Source organism: Arvicanthis niloticus, chromosome 3, assembly GCF_011762505.2.
Source record: "Arvicanthis niloticus isolate mArvNil1 chromosome 3, mArvNil1.pat.X, whole genome shotgun sequence".
Lineage (NCBI taxonomy): Eukaryota > Metazoa > Chordata > Mammalia > Rodentia > Muridae > Arvicanthis > Arvicanthis niloticus.
Genome location: NC_047660.1, coordinates 76,621,929 through 76,648,671, shown reverse-complemented (window position 1 = coordinate 76,648,671; position 26,743 = coordinate 76,621,929). Strand labels below are relative to the sequence as shown.

General features: G+C 40.5%; 1 protein-coding gene across 17 annotated transcripts in view; it reads left to right on the top strand.

Annotated features, from left to right (window-relative positions):
* Positions 1-26,743, top strand: part of Kcnma1 (potassium calcium-activated channel subfamily M alpha 1) — a 691,955-nt gene that overhangs the window by 380,217 nt on the left and 284,995 nt on the right. For all 17 annotated transcript variants that reach the window (XM_076931239.1, XM_076931244.1, XM_076931240.1 and 14 more), the window contains exons 4-5: positions 22,267-22,360; positions 23,193-23,304. In XM_076931239.1, coding sequence (XP_076787354.1) covers positions 22,267-22,360; positions 23,193-23,304 — 206 coding nt within the window. The remainder of the gene's footprint in view (positions 1-22,266; positions 22,361-23,192; positions 23,305-26,743) is intronic.

Genomic DNA, 26,743 nt, shown 5'->3' with positions numbered 1-26,743 from the left:
CACTAGATAGAGAGAAAAAAAGGATAAAGAGGAAAGGGGGCAATATTATCATTAGACTACTTCCTGCTGATTGGGGTATCAAGTTCCTTGGGGCATTTGATCTTTGCCATTAGGATATCCAATTTCTTCTCTTTCTTTCTTCTTTGGACATGACTACTTAACAACCCACAACCAATAGCAACCAATCAACAACCAACATGCTGCACCCCCCTGCAACAACCCATACTTTCTCTGGGGTCCTAGCACTTGTATGCCCTCTGAAAAGTCCCCAGAATTCCAAACATCATACCATGTGTGTGGATAGTAACTGAGATGAGAAATTGAGCTTCTGATCTGGACGAGGAGTTCCTAATCCTGGGATGACACATTTCGCTAGAGTCCAGGATCTATGTCATCATCATAAGCACACTTTAAGTGTGGGTAAACACTGAAGTGATGACACTCCTCAATTCATTGTACATAATATGGAGATCTGGGGACTAACATGGGCCAGACTGTCAATGTGTTCTTTGCCTAAACCAGCTAAGCAATTGACAAGGAAATAATTCTGTTTTTCTTTGAAATGAGATCAGGAGTAGTGGTTAAGTTATAACTCAAAATTAGATGTCAGATGTCTTTCAGAGTACGTAATAGAGATGATTGAATTATCAAATGACTTGTGTTGGTACAAGAGAGATGAAATTCTTTTCATGTGGGTACAAAAGTCATATACAGATAAGAATTTGGGATTAGAAGTGCCTCCTGTTGGTACTGAGACCTGACAGTTAAAAGTACTCGCAAACTAATACTGACTTAGTTCAGTAAAATTGGACAAAGACTTTAACAATCTTCTCCAGCATACCTTCCAGTCTGCCCTTTGCCTGTTCATTTGTTTAGGATGGTTTATGGAACATGTATTGGTTAGAAGCAACATCAAAGCTTTAGTGAAAGGTTCCTACTTTCATGGAGCTTGCTTTTCAGTAGAGCTGGTCAAAAGTTGGGGCTTGGAGAAAATGAGACGGTTACTGTGTTTGGAGCTTTGTGGGAAAGAGGGAGATTTAGGAATGGAAATGTATGCTGAGTCAAGAGTAGACCTTCCCCAGAGCAGGCAGAAGCTTTATGTTCAACAGTGATGACAGGTAACTGATAAGAAATAAACACTGTCTAGGTACCCTGTCTCAGAATTTACTGTAGTCTACAATTTCAGAGAATTTCTCCTCAGTGAATCTTAAACTGTCTTTAACCAAGTTGAGAGAAAGAATTTTATGTCATGTTGGTAATTTAGAGACCTTTTTTTCTGAGTTTTAGGACACAATGAGATGAAAATGTTTGTTTTCAGCTTCACACAGGAATGAAGCAAACCTAATTTGTCTTAGTGTTAGCAGATAACACTTTAAGGGGAGGAAAAGCATCTTATTGAATAAGATCACTCCTAAGACTTAACTAAAACTGTGTGGTCTCCCTCCTTATAGTGAAACTTTATTCTTTTACAACAGCTCTGAGCAGGGTTACCTTGAATTTACACCATGACATCATGTTTCATTGAAGCAAAAGTGGTGTATGAATTTGTATCATTGTATTGCCGCTCATGAGAAGTAAATATAATTAAGAACCTCCTGAATAGGACTTCATTTACCCAAGAGTTAAGGGCAACATTGTTAGTTCTCTACTCACAATAATTACAAGTAGTTCTTTCAGAAGTGTCTATTGACAGTACAGTATTTCAGGAGCTAGGGACTTCAAAACTTTGGTCATTATCTTATAAAAATAATCCTGATTTGTGTATATGGCATTCAGAAAAGGTGATGACATAACCATGAGGATCTGAATTCAAATCCTAAGAGCCTAAACACATGGATGTGTAGCATGGGAATTTGTATTCCCGGAGTTCTTACTGAAAGATGGAAGGAAGGGAGAGGAAAATTGTAGGCCAGCTAGCTTAATATGTATGGGGAGGAGGGGGAAACACAGAGAGACCCTGTCTCAATCAAGGTAAGAGTATTAACATCTCTGACCTAAAACATAGGTTATAGCTTGTGTGAGTCACATTCACACACATGTATGCATGTGCACTGGCATGCGCACATGCACACTCACCATAAAAAGTAATAGTAACCAAAAGAAACTGTCCATCAAAATCAATCCTGATCTGTGGAGACAAATGAAATTGAAAGTCAGTATTTCGTGATTTATGTGATTGGACTTCCTAGTAGAACATCCTTTTACTACAGAAAGAAGTGCAAGCCATGCTAGGTGTTTTCTTCACCTATTTAAGATGACATAGAATCTGATATATAGAGTTTATCATATTCAACTTAACCTGAATAATTAGAGCTTGGTAGTTTATATCCACTAAGCTTTGTGCCTTCCCAAGGCGATTTTGCAGATATAAATCCTTATGTGAATTCTTTTGTCATGTTTGGCTTTTAATGTACTTTTCCAATGTTGCCTGGATCCTTGGCTCTTTGTGTTGGATGTCTGAAGGAGTGGACCAATCAGATAGACTCAGGTTGACTTCCTAACTTCTGATGTATACATATCTCTAAATTTCTAGGTTATACTTCTAGTATGTTTAATGTCAAGTTTTGCTTGAACTTTCTGAACTAAAGCACAAATACATAAAAAGTAATTCTAATCTAAATCAAAGGAAGATACATTGTTCATATGTTTTATATCCATGTTTGCTAGTTTTATATTTTCACAGATAGAGAGGAAATAGCTATCTTTTGATTTAAGAGAAATTAATTTAGCATTGTGGTAGCTAATTATGCAGTTCCCAAACCATTTAGGGCAGAATCCTCCTAATATAGGATTCAAAATCTGCCAGGGCATCTCAGGGCTTTGGCCTTTCTTGGCTGTTAGGAGCAGAAAGGCTTGTTGGGTGGTGAATGTGGCTATTGACAAGAGCATGTCCCTGCCTCCTTAATGCTCAGGTGTGTTGTATGTTAGGTAAAATAGCCCATATTTTCCCTGGGATACAGAAGGACTCCATAAGTCAGTCTCTTGGGGTCATGACAGCATCAGCAGGTGGTATTAATGTGGGTGATGCAAACATCACACAGCTTAGGTTTTGATGTATGCATGATTCTGGGGCTACATGGAAGTCACTTTGGAAGATGAGATTTTTTTGACTGGGTTTAGCAACTCCTGGATAACAGTCTGCTTTCTAGAGTCTTTCTATTTTCTTCCTCCATCTTTCAATTTCTTTTCTCCTCTTCAAACCCTTATTTAGGATCTACTGTGTAGCCTTTCGAGCCTCCACTAGAGAGCTCCACAGGCAGCAGGTAAGGGAGAGACAGAAACAAATTATTTCTATGTCAGTGAGGGTGCTAAGAAAGGCTTGCTGATGAAAAGAGGAAAAACCCAGAAAAGGGGTCAGAGATTCTCAGTGAGAAGAGGATTCGGGAAGACTTCCAACAGGTGGTAACCACTTGAGCATTCGGAGTCACAGGGGCTTGCCTTTGAAATGTGAGGCAGCAGCCAGTCCTTCACTTGTATGTATTCTTGCAGCACGCTAGATCCCTGGGATCCTTCTCTTATTCACTGCTTAAGACATTGCTTTAAAAAGGAATTGTAATTTGGAAAGGCCCCCTTCTTCACAGCAGACGTTCCCTAGTTCTTTTTGGGAATGCTTTGTATAACTAACTAGCTTGTTCCCAGGTCAGGCTGTTCTGGTGGCTTACCATTTAAGCAGAAAAGGTGGAAGCACCAGGTTTTTTTTTAAATCCCCAGCCACCTGCAGGTGAAATTCCCGGCGGCCAACAGCAGTAGCACAGGCTCTATTTCAGGAAGGAGGGCTGGATTTGCTCCTTCTGGTTGCTCAGCTGCTAGGTGTTCAGTTCCAGGAGCTTTTAGGCTTCACACGTTTCTCTGTTGTTGTTGTTGTTTTTTCTTTCATCTCTCACAGAAAGATGGAACTCATGGCCATGTTCTTTGCAGTTTTTGATGGCCGAAGGATTCATCTTCAGAGCTTCATTTTGTGCATTGACTTTACTTCCAACAGTATTGGCCAGAGCAAGGAAGGGCCAACAAAGTGGATACCGCCCACAGCAACAGCAGAAGGTGTTGAAAAATGCCTAAACTCTAAACTTTGCCTTGCCTCTCCTTCTGCCTTGCTGTGTATCTGCAAGTCCATGATTAGCTATCATTGTTGGAGCGGTTTTCAATGGTTACTCCTCATGGGAGTAGTCCTTCATGATTTCTTGCTTTTTAAGTAGACATCAGTTTTTTTACTTCTTTGTGGGCTTAGCATTGAAGTTTTGGCAAGGAAAGAGATAAACTGGAATAATAAGTATAGGGTAGCCTTCTGGGGGACCGACAGTAGTAGCATTGTTCAGCCTGGTACTGCCCAGCATCTGTTTACCTGAGCAAATTGCCATGATTTCTTCATCCCAGGAGTTACTTTATCACATGTGTTAATGACTTTGTTTATTAACAGTTGATTTTCTCTTGAGGAAAGTCTCAGAGACTTGGAGTCTCTGGGAATCCATGTGGTAAGTAAATGGTGCTTTTCTTTAAATTAATGTCCTTTTTGAGACAATTGATGCTATCATACATCTCTGTAGCTTCATACACCTCTTTTGTGTATATTCTATGTGCTACTATACATGCAACAGGTGTCTAACACAGGCTTTCTAAAGAAACCCACTTGCAGATTTTTAAATAGGCCCTGCTCTTTAAAACAAAAATAGAGATTGTATTGGTTCTTCAATACATTACAGATTTTTTAAATGTGTTTTTTTTCTGTGTGTATGCATGTGCACTCTGCCTGTGCAGTGCTCCTGGGGGCCAGAAGAGTGTGTCAGATCCTCTAGAAGTGGAGTTATAGACAGTTGTAAGTTGCTGGAAACTGAACTTATATATTCTGCAAGAGCAAATTGTTGAATGATAATTTTATTTCACAATAGCTTAATACCTATTAGAGGGTCACAAAAGCTACTGTACAGCTTTTCTAGGTGCACCAGCTCATCTCCAATAATTCTCTGTTGTATAGCCACAGTTCATTGTCATAACTGCTGAAACATACTGTTAACTTGAGGGGATTTTGCCAACTGTCTACGTTTTTGTTTTACATGTTTGCAATATAGATTGATGATGATTTATCCCTTGCTAATTTGTGTCACCAACTTCCCAGTCAGCAACCAAAATTCTCCTCTCAAGACCACATAATTCTCTTATGAGAAATGGAATTTGAAAAAGAGAAACAACTTTGAAAAGATCATATTAAGTCACATTAGTGGATTCTGACATGGTAAAAATTCCAAAATATTGTTTACAATTCAACAATAAAAAAATAATTGTTATTAACACAACTACTTTTAAACCTAGGATTATAGAGTTGAAATTTAAAAAAAAAAATCACATCTATTTTTACTTTGTGTATTTACCAAGCCATGCACAATAAAAATGTCCTTGACTCCTTGCTTTTTCAGTTAATCCAATATGAAACTGTTGTCAACTGAATAGTGATTCCTCTTTGATACGTGCTGATCTTTCCTAATAAATGTCGGTGTGTGGGGCTCCTTACTTTCACAATGAGACAGCTGGGGAAGGCATGGCCTGAACTTTCTCCATAGATGGCATTGCTCAGGTATTTTAGTAGTTTTTGCTGGTTGCCATTTCTATCCCAGATATACCATTGTCACTTGGAGAAGGTGACAGTGCTCTGATGTTACTCTATGTTGTCCCATTTGGTGACTGTGCATGGGTTTGTCTGTTACTGGTACCAGCAGAGAGGAGGACCCAGCCTCTGTTGGGTTTTCCCATTTGTATTCATTCCAGAGAGAAAGGAGCAGGTATCTGGTAACCCAGAATAATCCTACTCTTCTCAAACCTGGAGAGACTTCTTCTGTCCTTTGGAGGTGGAAGCTCCAAAAATTGAATCTTTTCAACGTAAGATCTGTGACAGAAATGGTTCTCAACCTTCCTAATGCTGAGACCCTTTAATACAGTTTCTCATACAGTAGTGACTCTCAACCACAAAATTATTTCATTGCTACTTCATAACTGTAATTTTGTTACTGTTATGAATTGCAATGTAAATCTCTGTGTTTTCTGACAGTCTTAGGCAACTCCTGTGAAACTGTCATTTGACATTTAAAGGGGTCACGATGCACAGGTTGAGAGCCACTGTGTTACTGTATCCTGAATGGTAGAGGTAGGTGGAGGCAAAAGAAAAAAAATCCTCCAACAATGTTTCTTACCTTTAAGAGATCCCTGGATGAGTGGATACTAGGCACCATAGTGGTTGTGGCTATGGGGAATCTCAGTGTATTTCCATGGTGAGTTCAGGGCATCATGTCTCTCTCTAAAGCCACAGACAGAGGGACTTCGGGCAAAGGTAAACCCATACAGTAAGCATGGTCTTGGCAATAGGGAGACAGCACACTCTCTGCTTTCTGCTCCATGAGCTGTAGGGGTAGAGCTCCCATCACAGTTACACTTCAAAGTTTTGCTTAAATGGACATAAACATACTTGGTTACTTTTTAAAGTAAAAACACTCTGAAAAATATCACCTTCCCTCTTACACTTCAGACCAAAAGAAAGTCTCTAAGAATAAGTATTTCAGGTATTCTTCTGGGAACTGAAATGTCCAAACCCCAAAAGGACCAGGGTTGTAATTACCAGTTGATTCTGTCCAATAATTACCATTGTCAATGATGGTTCTAAAGATATATGTAAGCCATACCTCCTCCATATGCCTAAGTTTGACCACATGCAGCATGCCTACCTTTGTAGGCATGTGTCTATCTGTACAGATGTCCTTATTCAAAGTATAGAGGCAGGCCTCTCTTGAATGCTTTTCTCCTGTTATTTAAACACTGCTTTTGTAGTAGCCTCTTAGTAAGGTAGCTTCTTTCAAAAGATAAAAAGCCATGTGCTTTCATTTCTTTGTGACACAAAGACCACAGAAATAGATATGGATGGCAGTTGTGGTTCAGGGAACTACTTTGGTGATATTATGAGCCTGTCTCTAAAAACGGCCTGACAGTGCAAGTCTTTGAAGGAAGCCATTCCTCAAGGTGTCCTTAGTTGTCCTGAAGCAAAGAATTTCACCTTAGGATTTGTATAAGCTGGGATTAAAGAGATGGATTAGAGGTCAATAGTGCTGGATGCTCTTGTAGAAGACTTGGGTTTTGGTCCCTAGAATCCACATGGTGGCTCACAACTGTCTGAAACTACAAATCTTGGATCTAATGCCTTCTTCTCACCTTCTCAGGTATCTGGCTTGCCTGACACACACACACACACACACACACACACACACACACACACACACACACACACACAGAGGCAGGCAAACATTCATACATATAAATACAACAATGCAAAGTTACTTCTTCCTTCTGGGATTTGATAAACTAGCCAGTCCCCTACATTTGAGTTTCTGTCAGCTTCCTGCTTCCTCTAGGATGAAGACCAGGCATATTAATGTGCACACAGATGCTTCACCACCTTCTGTCTACCTTTGGTTCTTGCCAGTTATTCAAGCCACTAGGTTCCAGAATAGTGTAAGACTTTGTGTCCTATTGTACACCCAAATCTCTGCCCACACTCAGTTCTATATTCATTACTCAAAATTCATCTCAGCTCACCCAGAGATGGTCCCTCATTCCAGAGACCTCAGGTTTATTACTTGTGTTGGAGTCGTAGAATAGGTACTGCGGACATGCATCACCGAAGTTGGCCACGATCATAGCACTTAATATTTACGCTTTCATCTCTCTCAACCTCCCAGGTGAGTTGTATTTACATGTAAGTGAGGACTTTATAAAGTGCAAAGGGATTCATAGCTCATCGACAGCCAAAAAATGTATTTAGTAGAACTTTAAAAGAAGCCACTCTTGAATGCATTGTTCTGGAGTAGCAACTGTGTTCCATTGAATGTGTCCTTCCAACAAGTAGACTGCTTGCCACTGGAGATATCTGTTGAATGAGTAGTCTTCTGTGCCTGGTCTGGCTGTATTTATCTTTATGTTCCAGGGTGGAACTCTAGTCCTAGAGGGTGTTCTGCTCTCAGTGTGACAGGTGGATACTGCATCCTGTTTGTTCACAGTGTGTCCAAGTCTTTATCACAGCTGTCATCATGGGCCACACAAGCTATGAGCACCAGGAAAGCATATTAAAAGGAGTCATTTACCAACACTATGTTCCTTGCTCTCCTTCCAGCTGGGGAGAGCTATGGGAGAGGATTGCATTGCCAGGATTATGACACATACCTTTATGAGCTGTATTCAGTCTCTTTGAGATCACAGGAGGCAGAACAGGTAGGAAAAAAAAAAAAAAAAAAAAAAAAAAAAAAAAAAAAAAAAAAAAAAAAAAACCAGGATTCAGTGGAGGCAGGCAGCTTGTTAGACAGCACTGTGGCTAACTGCTGTGTCATTGACATTGGAAGGAAGCTTGATGCCCCTCCTCAATCAGTGCTGTTTTCTTTCTTCAAAACAAACAAACACACACACACACACACAAACAAACTTTCAAATGCTTGCCTTGAAAATGATCTTCATGAACCCACATGAAAAGAAATGGAACTGGCGTCATGTGTTTATAATCCCAGTATGGGGTCGGGGGCAGGCAGAGCCTGAGGCTCGCTGGCCTCCACTGCAAAGAATGCACAGGTGTATACAAACAGAGACAGAGACAGAGAGAAAGGGAGAAGAAACTAAAAGTTTCGAGTGTTCACTTGTTTGCTGCTCTGTCACATTTAATTAAAGAATATCAAGGCATGTCGCCTCTATCTAAGGTTCCTTCCCTGAGTATGGTACTAAAAATGGCTTTATTGCAAGTAGATTAAAGTTACAGGCCATAGGTGGCTCTTGGGCGGTGCCTTAACCTTTCACAAGCTTTGGATTCTCAGCATATTGTTCTGCCCAGAGATTCCCTGTGAGCTCTGAAACCACAATGTGGAGTGTGTTGGCACTTAACTGTCTCTTATGTATCTCCCTAACCTCAGACCTGCTTTTGAAATAAACCATCCCAACAGGAAATCATGGTGTGTATCTTTATGTGACCAATACCTTGCTCCTCCCAAACATTCAAAACTTCTAAGCAATTATGGCAGATGTCATGAGGTTATTTGTCAAGTCACATCAAAAGTCACTGTATAAAAACACATGCATACGAAGGGCTGGCCAAGGAGACCATTTGACCAGAGTAAGAGTCAGCTTGTGCTCCCTTCCCTGTCTCTCCCCTCCTGAGCTCCAAAGCTGCCTCTTCTTGTGTGAAATGCCAGTGCTCTGTATGGTGTTCTGTTTATAGTGGTTTGAACCTTTTTCTGCCCATGTCTGTCATTGCTGAAGTAACTCACCTCTCTCATATCGACTCTTACCCAGGAGCCGCACAGCAGACTCTTTGATGTAGGTCTTTTCTGCATGGCAGCCAAGACCAAGTGTGGTTTTCATTGCATGCTGCAACCTCACCCTTTGGGTTGTTGCCTCCAGGCTAACTAGATCCTCTCCCTGCACTGCCCATGCATGTGACATGCTTTTCCTGGTAGCTCTGAATGTAGCAAGCACTGGAAGCATGCATGGAATTAAAACAGCGAGCAGTCCGATACACTGAAGAATTGAGATATCCGATTCCTCTTAGATATTCTTGTAGGCCTGCGAATTGTTGATATTCCCCAAAGCCACTCCAATGCCATGAGAATTCAAGAGTAGAGCAATGGGAAAGAGATAACAAAGTCTCATGTTGGGCTGGTGCCCACTGTAAGACTCATGACCAGGGATTTAGAATCTAAGGTCCATTACTAAGTAGCAGCTTACCTGATGGTTGGTTCTGTGCCTTCCCAACTTGGCATGGATATGCTCAGAGTGCCCAGGGATCCCACCACTTCTCATGGCTTTCCGAACAATGTTTCCTATTTTGGTTTGCTTAAATCTGATAAATAAATCAACTTAATAAAAACCAACTTGTGAGATAAATTTCCCTAAGAAATACAATTATTTGCCTTGCACACAGCTTATTGTATCTAGCAATAACACTAATTCAACTTTAAAATACATAAAAGGATAGTGCAATAGAGGATATTTATATTCACTGAAGCACGTTGACACTACATTCAGCATTATTGATTAATAACCATAATTGTTTTCTCTCCCCATTGCAACACATCTTTTACTATAGGGCTGGTGATGACTTTCTTTAAATGAGCTTTTAATTCTTTTTTACTGTTGTTACGAAATATCTACCTTGTCCTTCTGTCTTGTATTCTCTGGGTGGGCTTTTGTAAAATCTAATTGCTAGGATCTTGTTGGATCTGTGGCTGGTGTTATTTCATAATAAGAAGGCATTTTAAATCACAGACACACTGGGCTCAGCAAAACAAAAGGTAGAGTCATCAGGCCCAGATAATCCCACAATGGGAGGGGAAAGCCCCATAGTAGTAGCTTGCCAGTATACTTACACTAAATCTATGCAAAACGGTAGCTGGACTAAAACAAAACTGAAGACCTCTTGCCTCCCATTTCTCCACCCTGAAGTTCAATTTTCTTATATGTGGGGGTTTGGCAGAGTTAAGCCCCTTCTATCCCCCCATTCTATTAAACACATCCTGTTCACCCCACTGAAGCAGGGACTTTGCTTAGAATTTCAAACATGTTCTTTGAGTAACCACTAAAGAGGTCCTTTGAGTATATTTTCCTTTCTGAAAAGAGCCTGGATGGAATTAGAGGACAGCCCTGCTCAGGCAGGTGATTCTGACCCAGTAGAAGCACTCATCATTAGCTGAGCTATCTAGGCCTCCTGGAAAGGAAGCAGCTGAGTCTCCTTGAGAGGCTCTTCAGGAAAGAAATGGTTCCTGTTGTTCCTGGAAACACACAGTGCTTCCTGCTATAGTGACAGAATGGCTGCAGGGAGACAGAGTGGGGATAAGAAGATCCATTCACAGGGCAAAGGCACCAGTCCTGATAAATCAGTCCTGGAGCATCCTCAGGTCATCCAGGACCATGATGCTGTGCTTTTACAGGGATGCAGAAAACACCAGAGAGAATGCAGCGGCAGCAATAACACTGCAAGGAGGAGCAGCAGGAAGAAGCTTGCTGCTTTTAGCTCACAATACCCCTCTCTAGATTTAGATTCAAAAGCCCAGTGCACACCATTCATCCAGATTGTGGTAAGAGTTGTCTCTATGGCCTGAAGAGATAAAATGAATTTTGATAAATAAATGACTTCCAGTGGGAATCAGCAGCAAGAGGGAAAGAAAAAAAAATATATAAAGGAAAAGAATTCTTCCCAGAGCAAAGACACTGATTCCACAAAGTCGATAAAAGAACATATTCTTGTAAATACATTTGTATGAGTATAGGGTTTAGTAAGGAATTCTCTTGGGTTAAGAGGACACTGATTCTGAAGGTAATTTGTCCCACTGAGTCCCTGTAGTTTTGTTGGTCTCTACTGCCCAGGTTGCTTTACGACATTCCTAAGAAATTACTCTCCCTTCCTTACAGTCAGCAGATTCATGACCACTTATCAGCAACATCTCAGACTGTCCATTTTGGCTGTGATGCTGCAGGCTCTGTGAAAAACTCCTAAATAGGAATACTTAACAAAACATCCACGCCTCTGCTGTCAGCCAAAGACAGAGCTAACACATAGCTATTTTATTTCCTTGTGCAATAAAGGTATAATTGTTTTCTATGCTAGATGTCAATAAGACTGGTGCCAGGTCTCTCCCAATGTCTTAGGGAAAAAAAAAAATTCCCAGTAACAAAACAACCTCAGGATACCACAAACAAAGCTATCACCAGCCATTAGTGTCAAACAAAATCCATCCCAGGCTGTGTGTATGTGTTGCTGGTTATTGCTTTTTTAGTCTTCAAGGAAAAGCACCAGATAAAAGAAACTTCTGTTGCCTGTGCCTGATGCTAGGGTTCCTAAAGGCAGCACCAGGCAGACCCTCAGCACCAAAGGTCTCTGTTGATGTAGACCGCAAGTAAACAGCTCTACTTAGTCACGGTTAAGAGGTATCAGGACTGGAACTATGTAGTCAGTCAGTCAGATGAGATTCCCACCCTAATTCCTTGCAGGTAAGATTAGAGTGAGGTGACAGTGCCAAACACATGGTATCAAGGACATGTGTCAAAGTCTAACATGTGGAGAAGGCTCACAATAAAATCGTTTTAATCTCTGCCCATAATAATAGCTAGTAGTCATAGTTATTTGAAAGCTCACTATGTGACAAAATGCCAGCACACCTGGTCAGACTTACCCTCCCAGGCTGTTTTTAGTGTATAGAGAGCTCATGCTTTCTCCTTCCAGGGCTCTCTCCATATTTCTATACAAGTGTGATGCCCAGCTATCTTGAAACTCTTTCCTACTTCAGGCTATTTACTTCATGAATGGTGACCCTGGATCATTGCTTATCAGCGTGCAGATGGAGCTGCCTATTGGTTTAGAGATGACTGTCTATGAACTTCTTAGTGCATGTGTGAGATTTAGTGCCCAAAGAGAGGCCATGTGAGCAGAAAGCACAGTGGTTTGATGAATCCTCTTGCCCTGGTCAAGATACCTCTTGCCCAAGGCAGCTGTAACAGGAGCATGTTCTCAGGAGCTAGCATCATCCTCTAACCCACTCACCACATGCCAGGCTGTGTGTTTGCATCCCCAGCTCTTTGTCTTGGTCTGGGATTTTTTTTTCCTCTGCCCTATGTTTCTACTAGTTACCTTACCTAAGATATCCCATTTGGCAGATAGACCAAAGGTGGAGTTGGGGTTGGAGCAGAACATATATCTGTGCTGGAGGGCTCTGGAAATATATGTGCACATGTCTTTCTTGTGCCTGCTACCCATACCTGCATAGGGATTTTGAGCCATGCCCTTGAGGGGGCTTCCTACTTGTATCTGGAACACACATCTGAGTAAAGATGTAATTAGTCCTAATTAAACAATCTCTTTTATATCTCCACTCTTGTAGACAAATGAGACTGCTAAAGGGGAGATGGCTAGAACCCATGGAGGTAGAGAAGAGGGTGTCTAGAATGCATCCATTGTGACTTCACAGACAATTTAGAAAAAACTGCAGCAGGCAGCTCTTGCTTGGCAAGACTCTGTATTTTATGTAATGGCTTAACTCTGATTTATTACATAAAAGTTGCTGGCGAATATGAACACTAATTCCACTCTGGTAACAACTGTGATTGAAATAATTGTAGTCTGTAGTCAAGCAAGAGAAAATAAGCATTAGTGGGTAGTGGAATGATGTCTTGGACATCATTCCAAGATTCCAACAGTGAAGAAATACATTTATGGGATTCCAGCTAGAAGAGATTACTTAGGAAGGGTTTGGCTGGTTTATTCCTCTGCCTCTCTTCTGCATGCACCATTAAGCCAACAGGACACATGGAACCAAAGACCTGGGAGGAAAAGCATCCAGCCTCCTGTGAGCCATTCATTAAAGTGACTCATGGCTTTTGCTGTTAAGAAATCTTGATTAATTATTTAGTATTTATGACACAGTATGGCTGTATTTCTGGAACTATCATTTCCCCATGTTTCTTCTTTAATTTTAGCCCAAATTAATATCTTGAAATATAGAATCTTACCATGTGGTAATGAGCCCTCCACTCAAGAGCCTATTGCATGTCCTGTTGAGTATTTGAATCACATTGGTGTATTTTACAAGGACTCAGTAATGTAGATATAAATGGAGAAACATAGCATGAATATCACTAATGCTCTCAGTTTTCTTTCATTTGTATCATTGCCTTTGGGGCATTTTCCATTGGCACTTGACACTGTCATCCCCACTGTTACTTACAAGTATTATTGATTGAATAGATAGTCCACTGATTTTCTCCTTACAGAAGCCTTTAAATGTTCTCTCCTTAACCCCAGGTTACAGACAAGAAAGAAAGTCAAGGCTTGGAGAGGTCATACTACTTCTATAACACAATACAGGTCATAGGTGGTAGAGTTAGGATTTCAGGATTTCAAGTCATCTCTCCAACTTCAAACCAATTGTCCATTGCTGGTGAGGCTGACTTGTAATGCCAGTGTTTTGCTTTTAAATAATTCAGGTACATTTGTGCATAAATGAAGGTAAATATAAACACAGATAAGACACTGTTCTAGTTTGCTTTTATGTTACCAACCAAAATGAAGCTTGGGGAGGAAAGGGTTTGTTTTTGCCTTATAGGTTATAGTTCATCATGAAGGGAATCCAGGACAGGAACTCAAACAGGAATCTGGAGGCAAAAAGTAAAGCAGAGATTATGGAGGAATGCAGCCTACTGGTTTGCTTACCTTGGCTTGCTTATCAGCCTTTCTTATATAGTTCAGGTCCATCTGCCTGGAGTTGGCACTGCCCATAATGAGCTGGGTTCTCCTATGTCAATCAGTAATTTAAAAAATGCCTCCATGACATACCTATTGGCCATTCTGATGGAGGCAGTTTCTTGATTGAGATTCTCCTCCCAGGTACATCTATGTTTGTATCAAGTTGACAGAATAAAATATAAAATAAAATATAAAATAAGATATCATAAAAATGATATCTTACCCACTGTAGATACTGAATTCTTTTTTAGAGTGAATTTTAAAAGCTCTATAAGAAAGTAGCAAGGCTCTTAACCACCTGAGTTTTGTGATAACAAGTTATCTGTGTGTTTCATTGAGAAATTCAAAGTGTAAGGAACTGACATGTTTTGTCTCTTTATCAGCAATCTGTGTCATTTTCTTTGTCTCCTAGAAGAATGCTTTATTCTTAGGACTAATTACTAAGGTAGACACCCTCTGCCATGCAAATGCTCTGAGATCCACTGCAGTCATTTTCTCTCAAAGCTCAAGATTACAGAGCACATAAGGACTCAACAGAGCAGTAAGAGTTCACCCATCACCCCTCTGTACACCCCTGTTCATCTCAACACAGTCCGGATGATCTATGTGTTTATTGCTATTAGATTCCATTTTATAATTGAGTACAGGCATAATTAAAAGCTGTTGTCAGGAAGACGAATAAATTATCGACACAAACCATAGGGAAGGACTTCCTGGCAAAGCCATTTAACAAGTGGGCTTAGATCCATGCTGTAGAGTGACAATGAGTGCTTTCTATTTACGTTAAAACAAGTGCATTGTTCTTTAAGAAAAATGCAAGGCAAGTACAGTATTTAAGAAAAAAATGCTTCAAGATTAAATGATGAGTTTATTTGATGTAATTATTATTGGCTTTGATCAAGTATTGATTACAGCCCATCTGTCAAAGACAATGATGCAGAAGACACCTTCCTTAAAGATATTCTTGGATGAAGTCCTAATATCAGTAGACAGAAGAGACTCAGTTCTGTGTATTAAAAAAGAAATATAAACTATACTACTTATCAAATGTATGCCCCACCCTGATATTAGAAAGGTAACCCTTTTTATTTTAGATAAACTTACTTTCACTTTATGTGTCTAGGTATGTTGCCTGAGTCTATGTCTGTTCCCCACATGTGTGCATGCGGTACTGGTAAAGGCCAGAGAAAGGCTTGATCCCCTGTGACTGGAGTTACAGGCAGTTGTTAGCCACCATGTGGGTTCTGAGAACAGAACCCCTATCATCTGAGATAGCAGCAAGGGCTGTTAACTGCAAAGTCATCTCTCTAGCACTACAAGATACTCTTAAGTGTATAACTCGAAGCAGGTGCTTAAAAGGGAGTATTCAGAAAAGTAAAAAGATACAAAGACAGATAGAACTTGGGTTGTTCCAGGACCTGGGGTGCTGTTCAGTTTAGAAGGTAATCATTCACTTAGAGATGTAAGCTGTCTCAATGACTAATTAGCATCCTGTCACTCACACTGGTGCCATTATTCTTACAAGTTCACAAGCTATTTTTTGAGACCCGAAGTTATGTGAATAAAATCATTGACTATAGGTTGGGATGCATTGAAAAGACTTCTTTCTCTTTTAAAATTAATATAGTCTGGATAGTCAGGTACATTTTATTCCCATCAGTACACAGGTAAATGAAAGCACTCATCTTGGCCAATATATCAAGACATTACCAAGAAAAAAACCTTCACACTAGTGAGCTCTATACTCTCTAGTGGCTGTAGATGTGTTTTATATAATCTACATCTAAACGTTTTCATCTTTTCTTTTACTTTGGTTAGATAAAATGGCATGCAAAGTTCATTAATTCTCCAGTTCATAGTTAGAAAGGCCTACTGAAGAGTTCAAAGATTATCAGCTTTTACTATATTCATTTTACTCTTTTAAAAAAATACGGGGTCTCATGTAGTCCAAGGAATCCTCTAATTTACTAAGTCACCAAATGGCTTCCAATTCATGATCTTCTTGTAACCTTTGGGCTTGCAGGCATATGAGAGAGAGGGAAGAGAGATGAGAAGTGTGTGTGTGTGTGTGTGTGTGTGAGAGAGAGAGAGAGAGAGAGAGAGAGAGAGAGAGAGAGAGAGAGAGAACTGGAATAGTTTTCTAGACATTAGGGAGGATTTCTTGCTATGGTTAACATTTCATATGCCCAACTTGACAGAACCATGTTGGATATAGTTTATACAGACCTAGTTTATAAACTGCAGACCTAGTTTATACAGAAAATCCTTTGGATTTTCCCAAACAACTCTTCAAACACATGAAGTCTTACTAGGGCAGTTTGACCTCAGCAGTCCATCAGTACCACCTTGTTTTTACATGAGCCTCTTAAGATGCTCTGTTGATACTGGATACTTTGTCTTACATACCTTCCTTTCCAAAGACATGACAGCCCTTCTGGAAAGGTAGTATGATTTTACAATAAGGATGCTTGATCTTCATCCCAACTTAACCCCTCAGTTATGTGAACTCGGGTAGATATTGGAGTTTCTGATTTTCTGTTTGTAAATCAAAGAATTTTTTTAGCAAAATACATATTTTATTTAATCCTTTTATAAGGTTCAAAATCATTAGCATTGTTTAAATGTTATACAGTTGAGTTGAAGAAGACTTGAGTAAGAACTGAACGAGGCACTTTCTGATCCTGGAGCTGTATAAATTCACCTGTGAGCACCTAGAGAGATAGCACTGTGGTTTGGAGGACCAGGGTTCAATTTCTAACACCCACAAGACAGCTAATAACTATATGTGGTTCTAGTTTCAGGAGAGCTGATCCCATCTTCTGGCCTCTATAGGCAAAGAATGCATATGGTATACAGATATTCACGTAGGCAAAATACACATATGCAAAATATATGTGAATAAAAATGTTAAAGCATATGTTCAACATCCACTAAAAAAGAAAAAATTCATAGATGAAAGAAAATCTGTAAAGAGAGAAGTTATCTGATGAGTCAAGCTTTTAGGCCTTCAGAAAGCTGTCTGAAGTCTGAACACAGAGACAAGAACACTTGTAGAGGTCACAGCACAAGTAGAGATTTAGAGTTAGCAATATTCATGTCTCACTCCTGAAGGAACAAAGGCACCAGGCTAAGGTAAGAAAGACTTTGACCTAAAGCAAGTAGTAAAAATAATTACAATAAAACAAGTAGTAAAAACGAGAACTGCAGAATGAGGCGGGTTTGGAGTTTCTTCTCAGCTAGGCTCTGAGTTGATACTTGAGAAAGAAGGGTCCCTTAATGCTCCATGAATGACATCTTTTAATTAGATTAAAATAGCAACATTGCAGAGGTGAGCCGGAGGAGGAGAGTCTGCCGTCATTAAGTTTATTGAATGGATTCATGTCTGCAGTGCTTTGAATCTGACCTCTGGTGGTCTATAATCCTGGTGGGAATTGAGAGGGCCCCATTCAATTTTAAAAAGGACTAGCCTTCAAGAGTGAGAAGAATTTGAATGATAGAAATTATTGCATAAAGTGCTATTTTGTTTCTTGACCAGTCCCTTCCCTATTATATTATCTGGAATGCTTGTTGTGTTCCAAAGCTGCTTAGCATTTCCCTCTTCCCTGTAAACTACTGTCCCCTGCACCCCATCTCCCATCCAGTTCTCATCATTTCCCTTTTAATCTAGAACTGAGAATGTACTCAGCAGGTACTCTCTGATTGTTAATTGAACGTCTACTATTGAAGCCTGTAAGGTGGTGGTGTAATTATGTCCCTGTATGTTTTTAATTCTTTCCCTCTTGTCCATATCTGAAACTGAAAATATCTGTTCACAGCCTTGATCTTAGCAATTAGCTAAATGGTATGCAGCTGGTTATATGAGGGCAGGTTTAAATGCTTAATCATCTCTGTTTAGGTTTGAATGGGAGTCTTCTTGAGCAATGGCACCCATAGCTAGTGCACAGTTGCTAGAAGATTCTTCAGAAGTAGTCATTTTCAAACTGGTGTCCCTGGACAACAACATCTGTAGAATTTTGGAGATTGAGGGAAAAGCAAAACCCCATATCCCTAGTCCAGAGTAGTAAATCAGAAACTCTGGGGTTGAGGCCTAGCAAGCTTTGGCAAATTTCTCCAGGTGTAAGCCAAAGTTTGAGAACCACAGTCTGGAAGAAATATAGTCACGGAGTTGGGAAGCCAATGGGAAGAGGTAGAAAAACAGAGTTCAGGGATATGAGGGTAAGTATGGATGCTTAGGAAAAGAGTCAGTGCATCTCTTTGCAAGATGACACAAGATTTGAAAAGATGGGTGTTGGGGGAAGAGCAAGAAAGCCCTTGTCTTGCATCTTGACAAGTTCCAAAGCCAAGTCCAGAAAGTTCTATCAAATCCTCATGCTGAAGGGTATTTACAGGAAATATCATTGTTTAGTAGATAGAGATGTCTCCTCCAGTCACAACTCTATCTATACATGTACTGTCAAGGAATTCATATTGCAATCAATGTCCTATATTGCACGAGTCCCATCAGAAGGAACTTTTTCGTGAGGACTCCTTGGAAAGATCCTCAATCTTAGATTATTGATGAACACATTAAATGTTCCCAAGCCTTTAATATCACAGCCAATCTATATAGATGGTGGAAACTTAGGAATAAAATATCAGCTACTAAGTATTACACCTTTAACTTACCTAGTCACTCGTCAGCCAGGAATGAGTTAGGGTTGACCTGATTGCTCCTATGTGAGTTAGAACTGGTGTCATTTCTTTCAATTCTCAACACCATTCCCCACCCCCAGTTGGCATTGCATGTTCACATAAAGCCTTTTCTGATGTGGGTCTGCCTCATCAGAATGGCAACCTAAATTTAAGAATGTGACTCAGAGTCATTTTCTTTTGTAGTTTTAAATAGAAGTACCATTTCCCCACTGCCATCTGCGGATGTAGACAAGGAAACTCTGATGCTTCACAGGAGAGCGAAGAGGTGTTCCCATTTCACTTTTTTCCTCCAATGAGTAGTAATGACTAAGAGAAAGTCTCATGGGGAGAAGAATAAATCCTGATAGGCCAACCCTTTGGTTGTTGAATTATGGATTCTCTTTTTTAAAAAAATTCAATGAATGCCATGGTTTGTTTCCATTTGGGGAATGAAATAATGGGGCTTTGGCACCTCCACTCTGTGGTCTCTGATTGTGTGAGACCATGACCTCTTGGCACTCAGAGGATTTATCTCAGCAGGGATCCTGATAAATAGTTCTGTTGGCAGTTGAAAACCCATGCAGGGTGTTGTTCCTGGCAACTCCTGTGGCAGGGAGAAGTTGCTGAAATGGATATAAAATATATCCTCAGAACGCTCTGATCCCACCTGGGTTCTGAGGCCCAGTTCAGTTTTTATCTAAGAATTTTCCACTTCTTGCCCCTCTTCCCAAGCAGGTCCATAGCTCAGGGTGTGTTCCTGTTACTTTGTGCCTTAGGCAGAGGAACGGTCATTCAAAACTGCCAGGTGACGTCTGTTTTACTGTTTGAGTTCAAAGTGTAGAGCTCAGTGAATGGTAACTGATAATTGCATCAGTTCTAAAATTGTAAATGACCAATGGCAAGGTCTATTATGTTTTCTCTATTATTTTCTGTAAATGGGGGTGGGGAGTGTTCAGGTATGGTTTTCAATATGGCACCCTTTAGATTAAAGCCTTTTCGTTGTTGCACTTAAACACTGGACGATATGAAAAGGACCAGAACAAAAGATGTGACCGAGATATCAAGGATCAATGGAGAAGAGTTGCTTACACTTTTTTAAATATCTTATCCCACTTATGATGAACAAAAATAATCTCAGTGACATCCAACTATCATCTCTCTACCACAGACCAGAGGAAAACAATTCCCAAGGAAATCTTCAAACAAACCACAAACTCATGGAATTAATAGGGCCTAGAGAAGTCATGAGACCCCTCAGATGCCACCAATGTCTCTATCAGTGACTATTGAGAAGGCAATATCAAGCATATTGCTTGGTCTTAGTCAAGCAATCATAGATTTTCCTTGAATTTGAACCCAAGTCTTGCCTTTGGTTCCCTATGTACAACAAAATAGTGAATATATACTTTTAGTGTCAATACCAACTTCCTGCTAGCACAATCCAGCACATGAATGCAATACTTATGTGCAAACTTCTCATATACCCACTCACTTATTCTCTTACACACACATGTACAAATACACACACACACACACACACACACACACACACACACCACTTAATTTTCAGCATACTATATCCACTCAAGGTCCTCGGGATCTATAGTAGTTCTTACCCTGTCAACCGTCATACATATCTTAGGAATATACTGTACTCTTGTTATTTGTAATACCCCACTATAGCTTAAGAATTGCATATCTATCCCTTATTGGCTACAGTCCCTTGTTTTCACTTAAATGCATGCTTGTGGTGGTGGCGTGGGGGTAGGCTGCTTCGTGTAAGCTTTTCTTCCTGCCTCCTTTCAGCACCAGACTAACCAGATTCCATTCTGTCTCTCCCCTCACCTTCCTGCCTTAGTGAGAACTCGACAGTTGTCATTTCCTTTGTAAAAAAAGAACCATGTTCTGTTGCTTTTGTTCAGTGTGCTTACTTTGTAAATGCAAGAATAGGTTACTCTTCCTTTGTGTGTGGAGGGTTAACACACACCGGTGGTTTGGGACATGACAAAGGGCATGTTTGATTTGTAATCCTAGTGAAGAATGGAGAAAGTCAGTGCATGTCATGTGACTGGAGGTTCCCATAGACTGACCTACTGTGCCTCTGAGTAGGCCCTGCATTCCCAGGCTGCACTGATTCCTGCCTGTTGAACAGCCAAGCATTATTAGCCTTATTAAAGTACAACTATACTAACTGGTATCCAAATGCAATGATTTCTAAAGTGGCCTCGCTGCTCAGCAATCTTTCCTGATGCACCTCTCCAGCTCCCTATCTCCTAGGGGGAGAGGTCCATGTTGCTTCCCATCTGAAGAAAGATTTGGGGATCTCTCCATACTCCCTCCCTTTTGCTTACCTCGCTGTCTTCTATTCCTGGCCTGGGTGTTTCCATTTGCTTACAGACAGCAGCGTAGTGGAATTTCTTTTACAGCTTTGAGGTGTCTGTAAGGCTTTGCTGCTTCCCACATAGCCCAAACTTCGGGACTATTCACATGCTGATTCTCTGATCAGTTTGTAGTGGGAAATCTCATGGAAGCCACGTACCAGTTTGTATAGTAGTACCCTTCAGAACTGCCTACTCTTGAACAAAGTAGAGTGCTAGGGGTGCACATTTGGCTGCTTGGCACAGACATGAAGCCCATCAACCTGCATGCCAACTACAACAACAAACAAAATTAACCCTTAGAGTACTGCTTCCATACATTAATCTGTGGTCTTGAATTTTATTGTTGAACATAACTTTCTTCCCAATGCAGAGTACCACACAGGAAATCCATGCTTAGTCTAGCCAGAACAGTAACCTGGATCCCCTCTTCCAAAGCTTTCTTGAGCTGTTCCTGGGTCCTTTATGAATATACTAAGAGCTTTTATAAGATCCAGATGTGGCTGCTGGAAAATGGGCTCCACTTCTAATGGGCTGGAAGACATAGGGTCTGATATTTTAGCCTTGTTATGAGTCCTTTTAATTGAAGATATCAGTTCTTTAAGGGTTAATATGAAATCAAGAAATGTTGGTAATCCTTCCTGCTTGTCCTTCCTCCAAGGTGTCTGCATGATCCTCTTTAGAATCTTAGATCAACTCCTGAATGATGATGAAAAATAGTATATAAAATTATCACCAACCCCCAAAGCAAAGAAAAGAACAAAACACTTGAATGGGTGAATGGAGAGCCCTTTGGCAATGCTTGCTTGATGGTCACAAGGGGTAGAAAGACCAAATGTTGTATTCAGCGAACATTCATTTTGTCCTCTACCCCACACATGGTTTCTTGGCATTGTGGAAGCTGTGACAGTATTTTCTTTGTCTTTTATTTACATCTTGCTTTTTCTTCTTCCTGTCTAATAGCCCAATAGAATCCTGCCAGAATTTCTACAAAGATTTCACATTACAGATCGACATGGCTTTCAACGTGTTCTTCCTTCTCTACTTTGGCTTGCGGGTAAGTTTGGCAGCATCTCCCAGCAGTACCACAGTGGGGCATGAGAATCCGAAACTTAAGGATAACCCTCCACCCATGGCTGCTTTCCTAGGCAAGGTGAAGTCTGAGGTCTCCATGGTGGACAACTCACCTGCATTCTGGTGTTGGGTCTGTGGACAAGTTCTTTGCTTAGCTGAGAGCTTTCTGAAACAAGGGTTTATTTTGGTTCAAGGAAGGGTTTGAAGCAATGGTAGAGTGACTCACTGCTTCTCAGTCCTCTATTCAAACATGAATTTTTTTTATTACAAAGTACATTGAAAAAAAAAACTTAAGCTCACAAATTTATATTTAGCAGCATTGAGACTGCAATTATCAGGGTCAACCAGAGATGAAGGCTGGGGGATGTGAGGGTCAAAGAGGAACGGAGGCTGCTGGGATTAGGGAGTCTATACTAGATCATGTTTATGGAGATTTTTGTGTGAAATTTGAATTGTGCACATGAGTGTGAATGCACATATATGAGCTTTATCCATAGTTAGATTTGTATCAGAAAGGTCAAGAAGGTGAGATGACAAAAACCTTCTCCATGGAGCTGTTGGGAACCACAGAAAAAAATCACATTGCCTAATTATTCCATAAGGCTAATGTGACATGTAGTCACTTCCTGTAAAAGGCTGTCAATTCTCCAAATCAAGCTAGTGATTGATACACAAGCTAGTCGAAGAGCAGAGTGTCAGACCCTACAGACTCCACAGACATCCAATGTTTATCTTTTGAAGTAAGGACATATATTAAATGCTGACACCGTGCTTCTCATTTTGTTTTTCTGTCTTATTTTCTTTTCTCCCCCCAGTTTATTGCAGCCAACGATAAGCTGTGGTTCTGGCTGGAAGTGAATTCAGTAGTAGATTTCTTCACAGTCCCTCCTGTGTTTGTGTCTGTGTACTTAAACAGAAGTTGGCTTGGTAAGTCAGTTTATTTTGCCTTTTCACTGGCTCTTAGGCAGGATGGATTAAGGATATGTAGGGTCTAGGAAGGATTCTTGTGCTGGTCTGTGGCTATGCATAGACAGTTTTGCATGTGGCCATGGACGGTACTCTTGGGTTGTCAGACCTGGTTGGTGACAGCCCAGAAGGATCTGCTGAGGTAGAGCTTTAGACAGTACAGTTTTATCTTTGTTGAAGTCCCGTGGTCATCACTGTCACAGCTGGGACTTCTGCAGTTCACGCTTCTGTCACTTGTCATTCAGGAATTGAGAGTCAGGACTGGTTAAAGAAGCCCATGGGAATGAGACCAACCTTCAGAGTGGCAGGTTCTGGTGCCCCAGAAGAGCTGCCTGCCACAGTTGGGTTGTGTCTCCTGTTAGGGTTTATTTATAGTTATAATTTCTGGGATGAGCAGGACAAGATGAAACATCTCAAGTCTCTGGAATCAGAGGCTACTCCACTCCCTCGCTGGGAGAATGTTCCTCTGTGCTTGGCTTAGCAGGTCACTTCCTGAATCAAGACCAGCACAGTAAAATATTAGTCATGAAAACTAACTAGCTCTGAGAAAGGTTAAATTGACAGTTCTAAGTTCCTCTTTGATGCTGGGTCTAAGTTTTAATTAACATGAAAATATTTTTGCTTCCATTAGTTAACTGAAGACTGAGGGACTTACTGTGAATTTCCTCTGTCTTTACTTGTAGGGTTGTTTTTGTTTTGTTTTGTTTTTTTTTATGGTAATGAGGGACAACTATATATTTTTCACAACATAACATATGCATGTTTTAACCACTGAGAACTTTTGAATACCAACAAAGAAAGCAGCAGCGGGCATCTCTTCTCCTTTTGTTCTTCATGGACCCCCAAACCCCACCCTGAGATACCTACTGTTAACAAGCTACAAACCTTTCTGCAAACTTATCCCATACTACACATAAATAAATGGATGTGCACTTATAACTACACATTAGAGGGGTGCTGATGTTCCTATAAGAAATTATATTCCACTGCAATTTAACTCTTATGGTAACACGTGGTGGACATTCCTTCAGCACCATAATAAGGTACATTTTATAGCCATTTGGGTAAAATTCCATTATCTGTTTGTGGTATAGTGGACCTAGCCATGGGTCCAAATGGCTCACCTGGATACTTTGTTTGCTACTCTGAACGATATTTTCATAAACACTGTCATCCATGTATTTGTGAGATTCCATTTCTATAGATATTTCCATATTACCAGAAGAGGCATTGCCAAGTAAAAGAGCATGAATAATTTATTTTGTAGACATTGTTAGATAATGTTCTAAAAATGTTGTGCGAAGATGTACTTGCATCCTGCAAAGCCCTGGGTTTGAAAACAACTGTCATATATTTAGAACATATGCATCTCTAATATATAACATATAGTGGTCACCTACATACTCTTTGATGCATGTGTGTAAGTGCACCTGTGTGTGTGCATATCCTCAGTTAGATGCCACCCACCCCCCAGATTTCTTATTCAAATCATATTCATTTATCACTGAGTGGAAAAGTTTTCTTCTTGGCTCTGAGATGTGCTTGCTGAGAATGGTTTTCTAGTCAGTATGTCCAGATCATGAGAGCCACATGCAAATCTGAGATGTGTCCTGAGTAGGTCCATGAGCTGGGGCATCCCAGCTTTCTCAGCTGAGCTGATGATTGACTTTGTGACCAGAGTCTCTTGTTCTCCACTCAGCCTGTGAAGAACATTGACAGAGAGTGCTGTCTTATAGTTCTGAGAAGGGCAGGAACCTAAGGACCTTAGAAATCAGTAAACCATGTGGCCTGGTAGGGAGTATCAATGTTGAAGCTGAAAACAGAGCAATGACATGCTAGACTATGAAATTAATAATAGTAATAACAATAATAATAGTAACAAGAACAACCAAACCACAGCAATCAAAAGAACCTGTCCATTTTTGCAGGAGAAAACATTTACTCAAATGCTTTTGCTTCTTAGTAACTCCCCTTGGGTGGGATGCCAAACCTTCTTGCCTGTTATGGAAGAGTCATTTCAGCTTAAAGCCAGGAGATTCCGCTGCCTGATTTAATACATAGGTTATAATCCTGGGAAACAACCGTTAAACTCATGAGCCATCACAGAAACCAGTGAACTTTCTCAGTCCTACAAAGAAGGAAAAGGACCATTAGATGTGGCCATTTGGGGCAGCTTTTCCCTTATGCTGGAAAGTGGAGGTATACTGCCTCACTGGCTGGGATTTGGGATAAGATATAAGAAATAAGTTTACTGTAGTGCTACATAAACTTTTGAGGATGGAGGCATGGTATTGCTGCCACCATGGTTATTAAAATCTGGAGTGAACGCCAGGAGCCCGGTCTGTATCTTTTACAATGCACAACCATTCTTACTGTCAGTATAGGATTGCATATATATATATATATATATATATATATATATATATACATATATATATATATATATGTATATATATATATATATATATATATATCTTGCATATGTCAGCTTAAGACAGTCAGTAATACAACCAACATAACAATGGTGGGTATTCAAATTCTTCAGCAATGGCCCCACCACTAAACCTCTTACCTACATCAGCTCCATCTTCAGATCAAACCTATGTTGTAGGAATTGTTAATTACTTCATGTTTCCAGACCAGGCACCTGAAGCTCACACAGCCTGTCTGGAGAATTTACCCCAGTCTGACATGATATCTACACCCCTTTGCTGATCTTGAGCTCCTGACCTTAACCTTGGAAGATCGGGAGCTTTGAGGACCAATTTGGGAAAGGCAGCACCCACTCCGCTGCTTGTTGTTGGCATCCCTCCATCCCTAGTTACTCATCTCGTAATGCTTTGCTTGGGGCAGGAAGGGAGGGGGAGAGATCTTATCTAAGAGTGCACATTCCTATATCTCTTCTTTCACACTCCTCCTTTACCACCTCCAGTTTCTAGAAATGCCACCCAGACCAGAGAAGCACATAGAACTGGCATGGTGTCTCCCAAGACACTTCATCAGCGTATGGATCTTACAGAGGACCAAAGGCTTGCATGTGATCTCATTCAGCAGCGAGAGATAGATCAGAACCCACATCTCTGTTTTGTCCCAGCTCAGCTCTTCCTCAGCTGCCAGCCAATGGGTCCTTTTGTGCAAGGTCACATTTATCTCTTCCCAGTCCTGTTTTCTTAGTATTATCCCTTGTAAATGGTTGGTAACAAGGACAGCTCTCCCATAGGGTTACAACTAGGTTCTAGTATGGTAGTTTCATACTAAGAATGTAGTGCAAGCTGGGCAATAGCTATCCCAGCCTCACTCTTTAACTTGCCCTCCATACTTTAAAGTGCCAAAGGATCATACAGAGCAGAATGGGACCCCACAAAAGGCAGAAAGATGGGAAGGCGTCTATGTCTGCAGA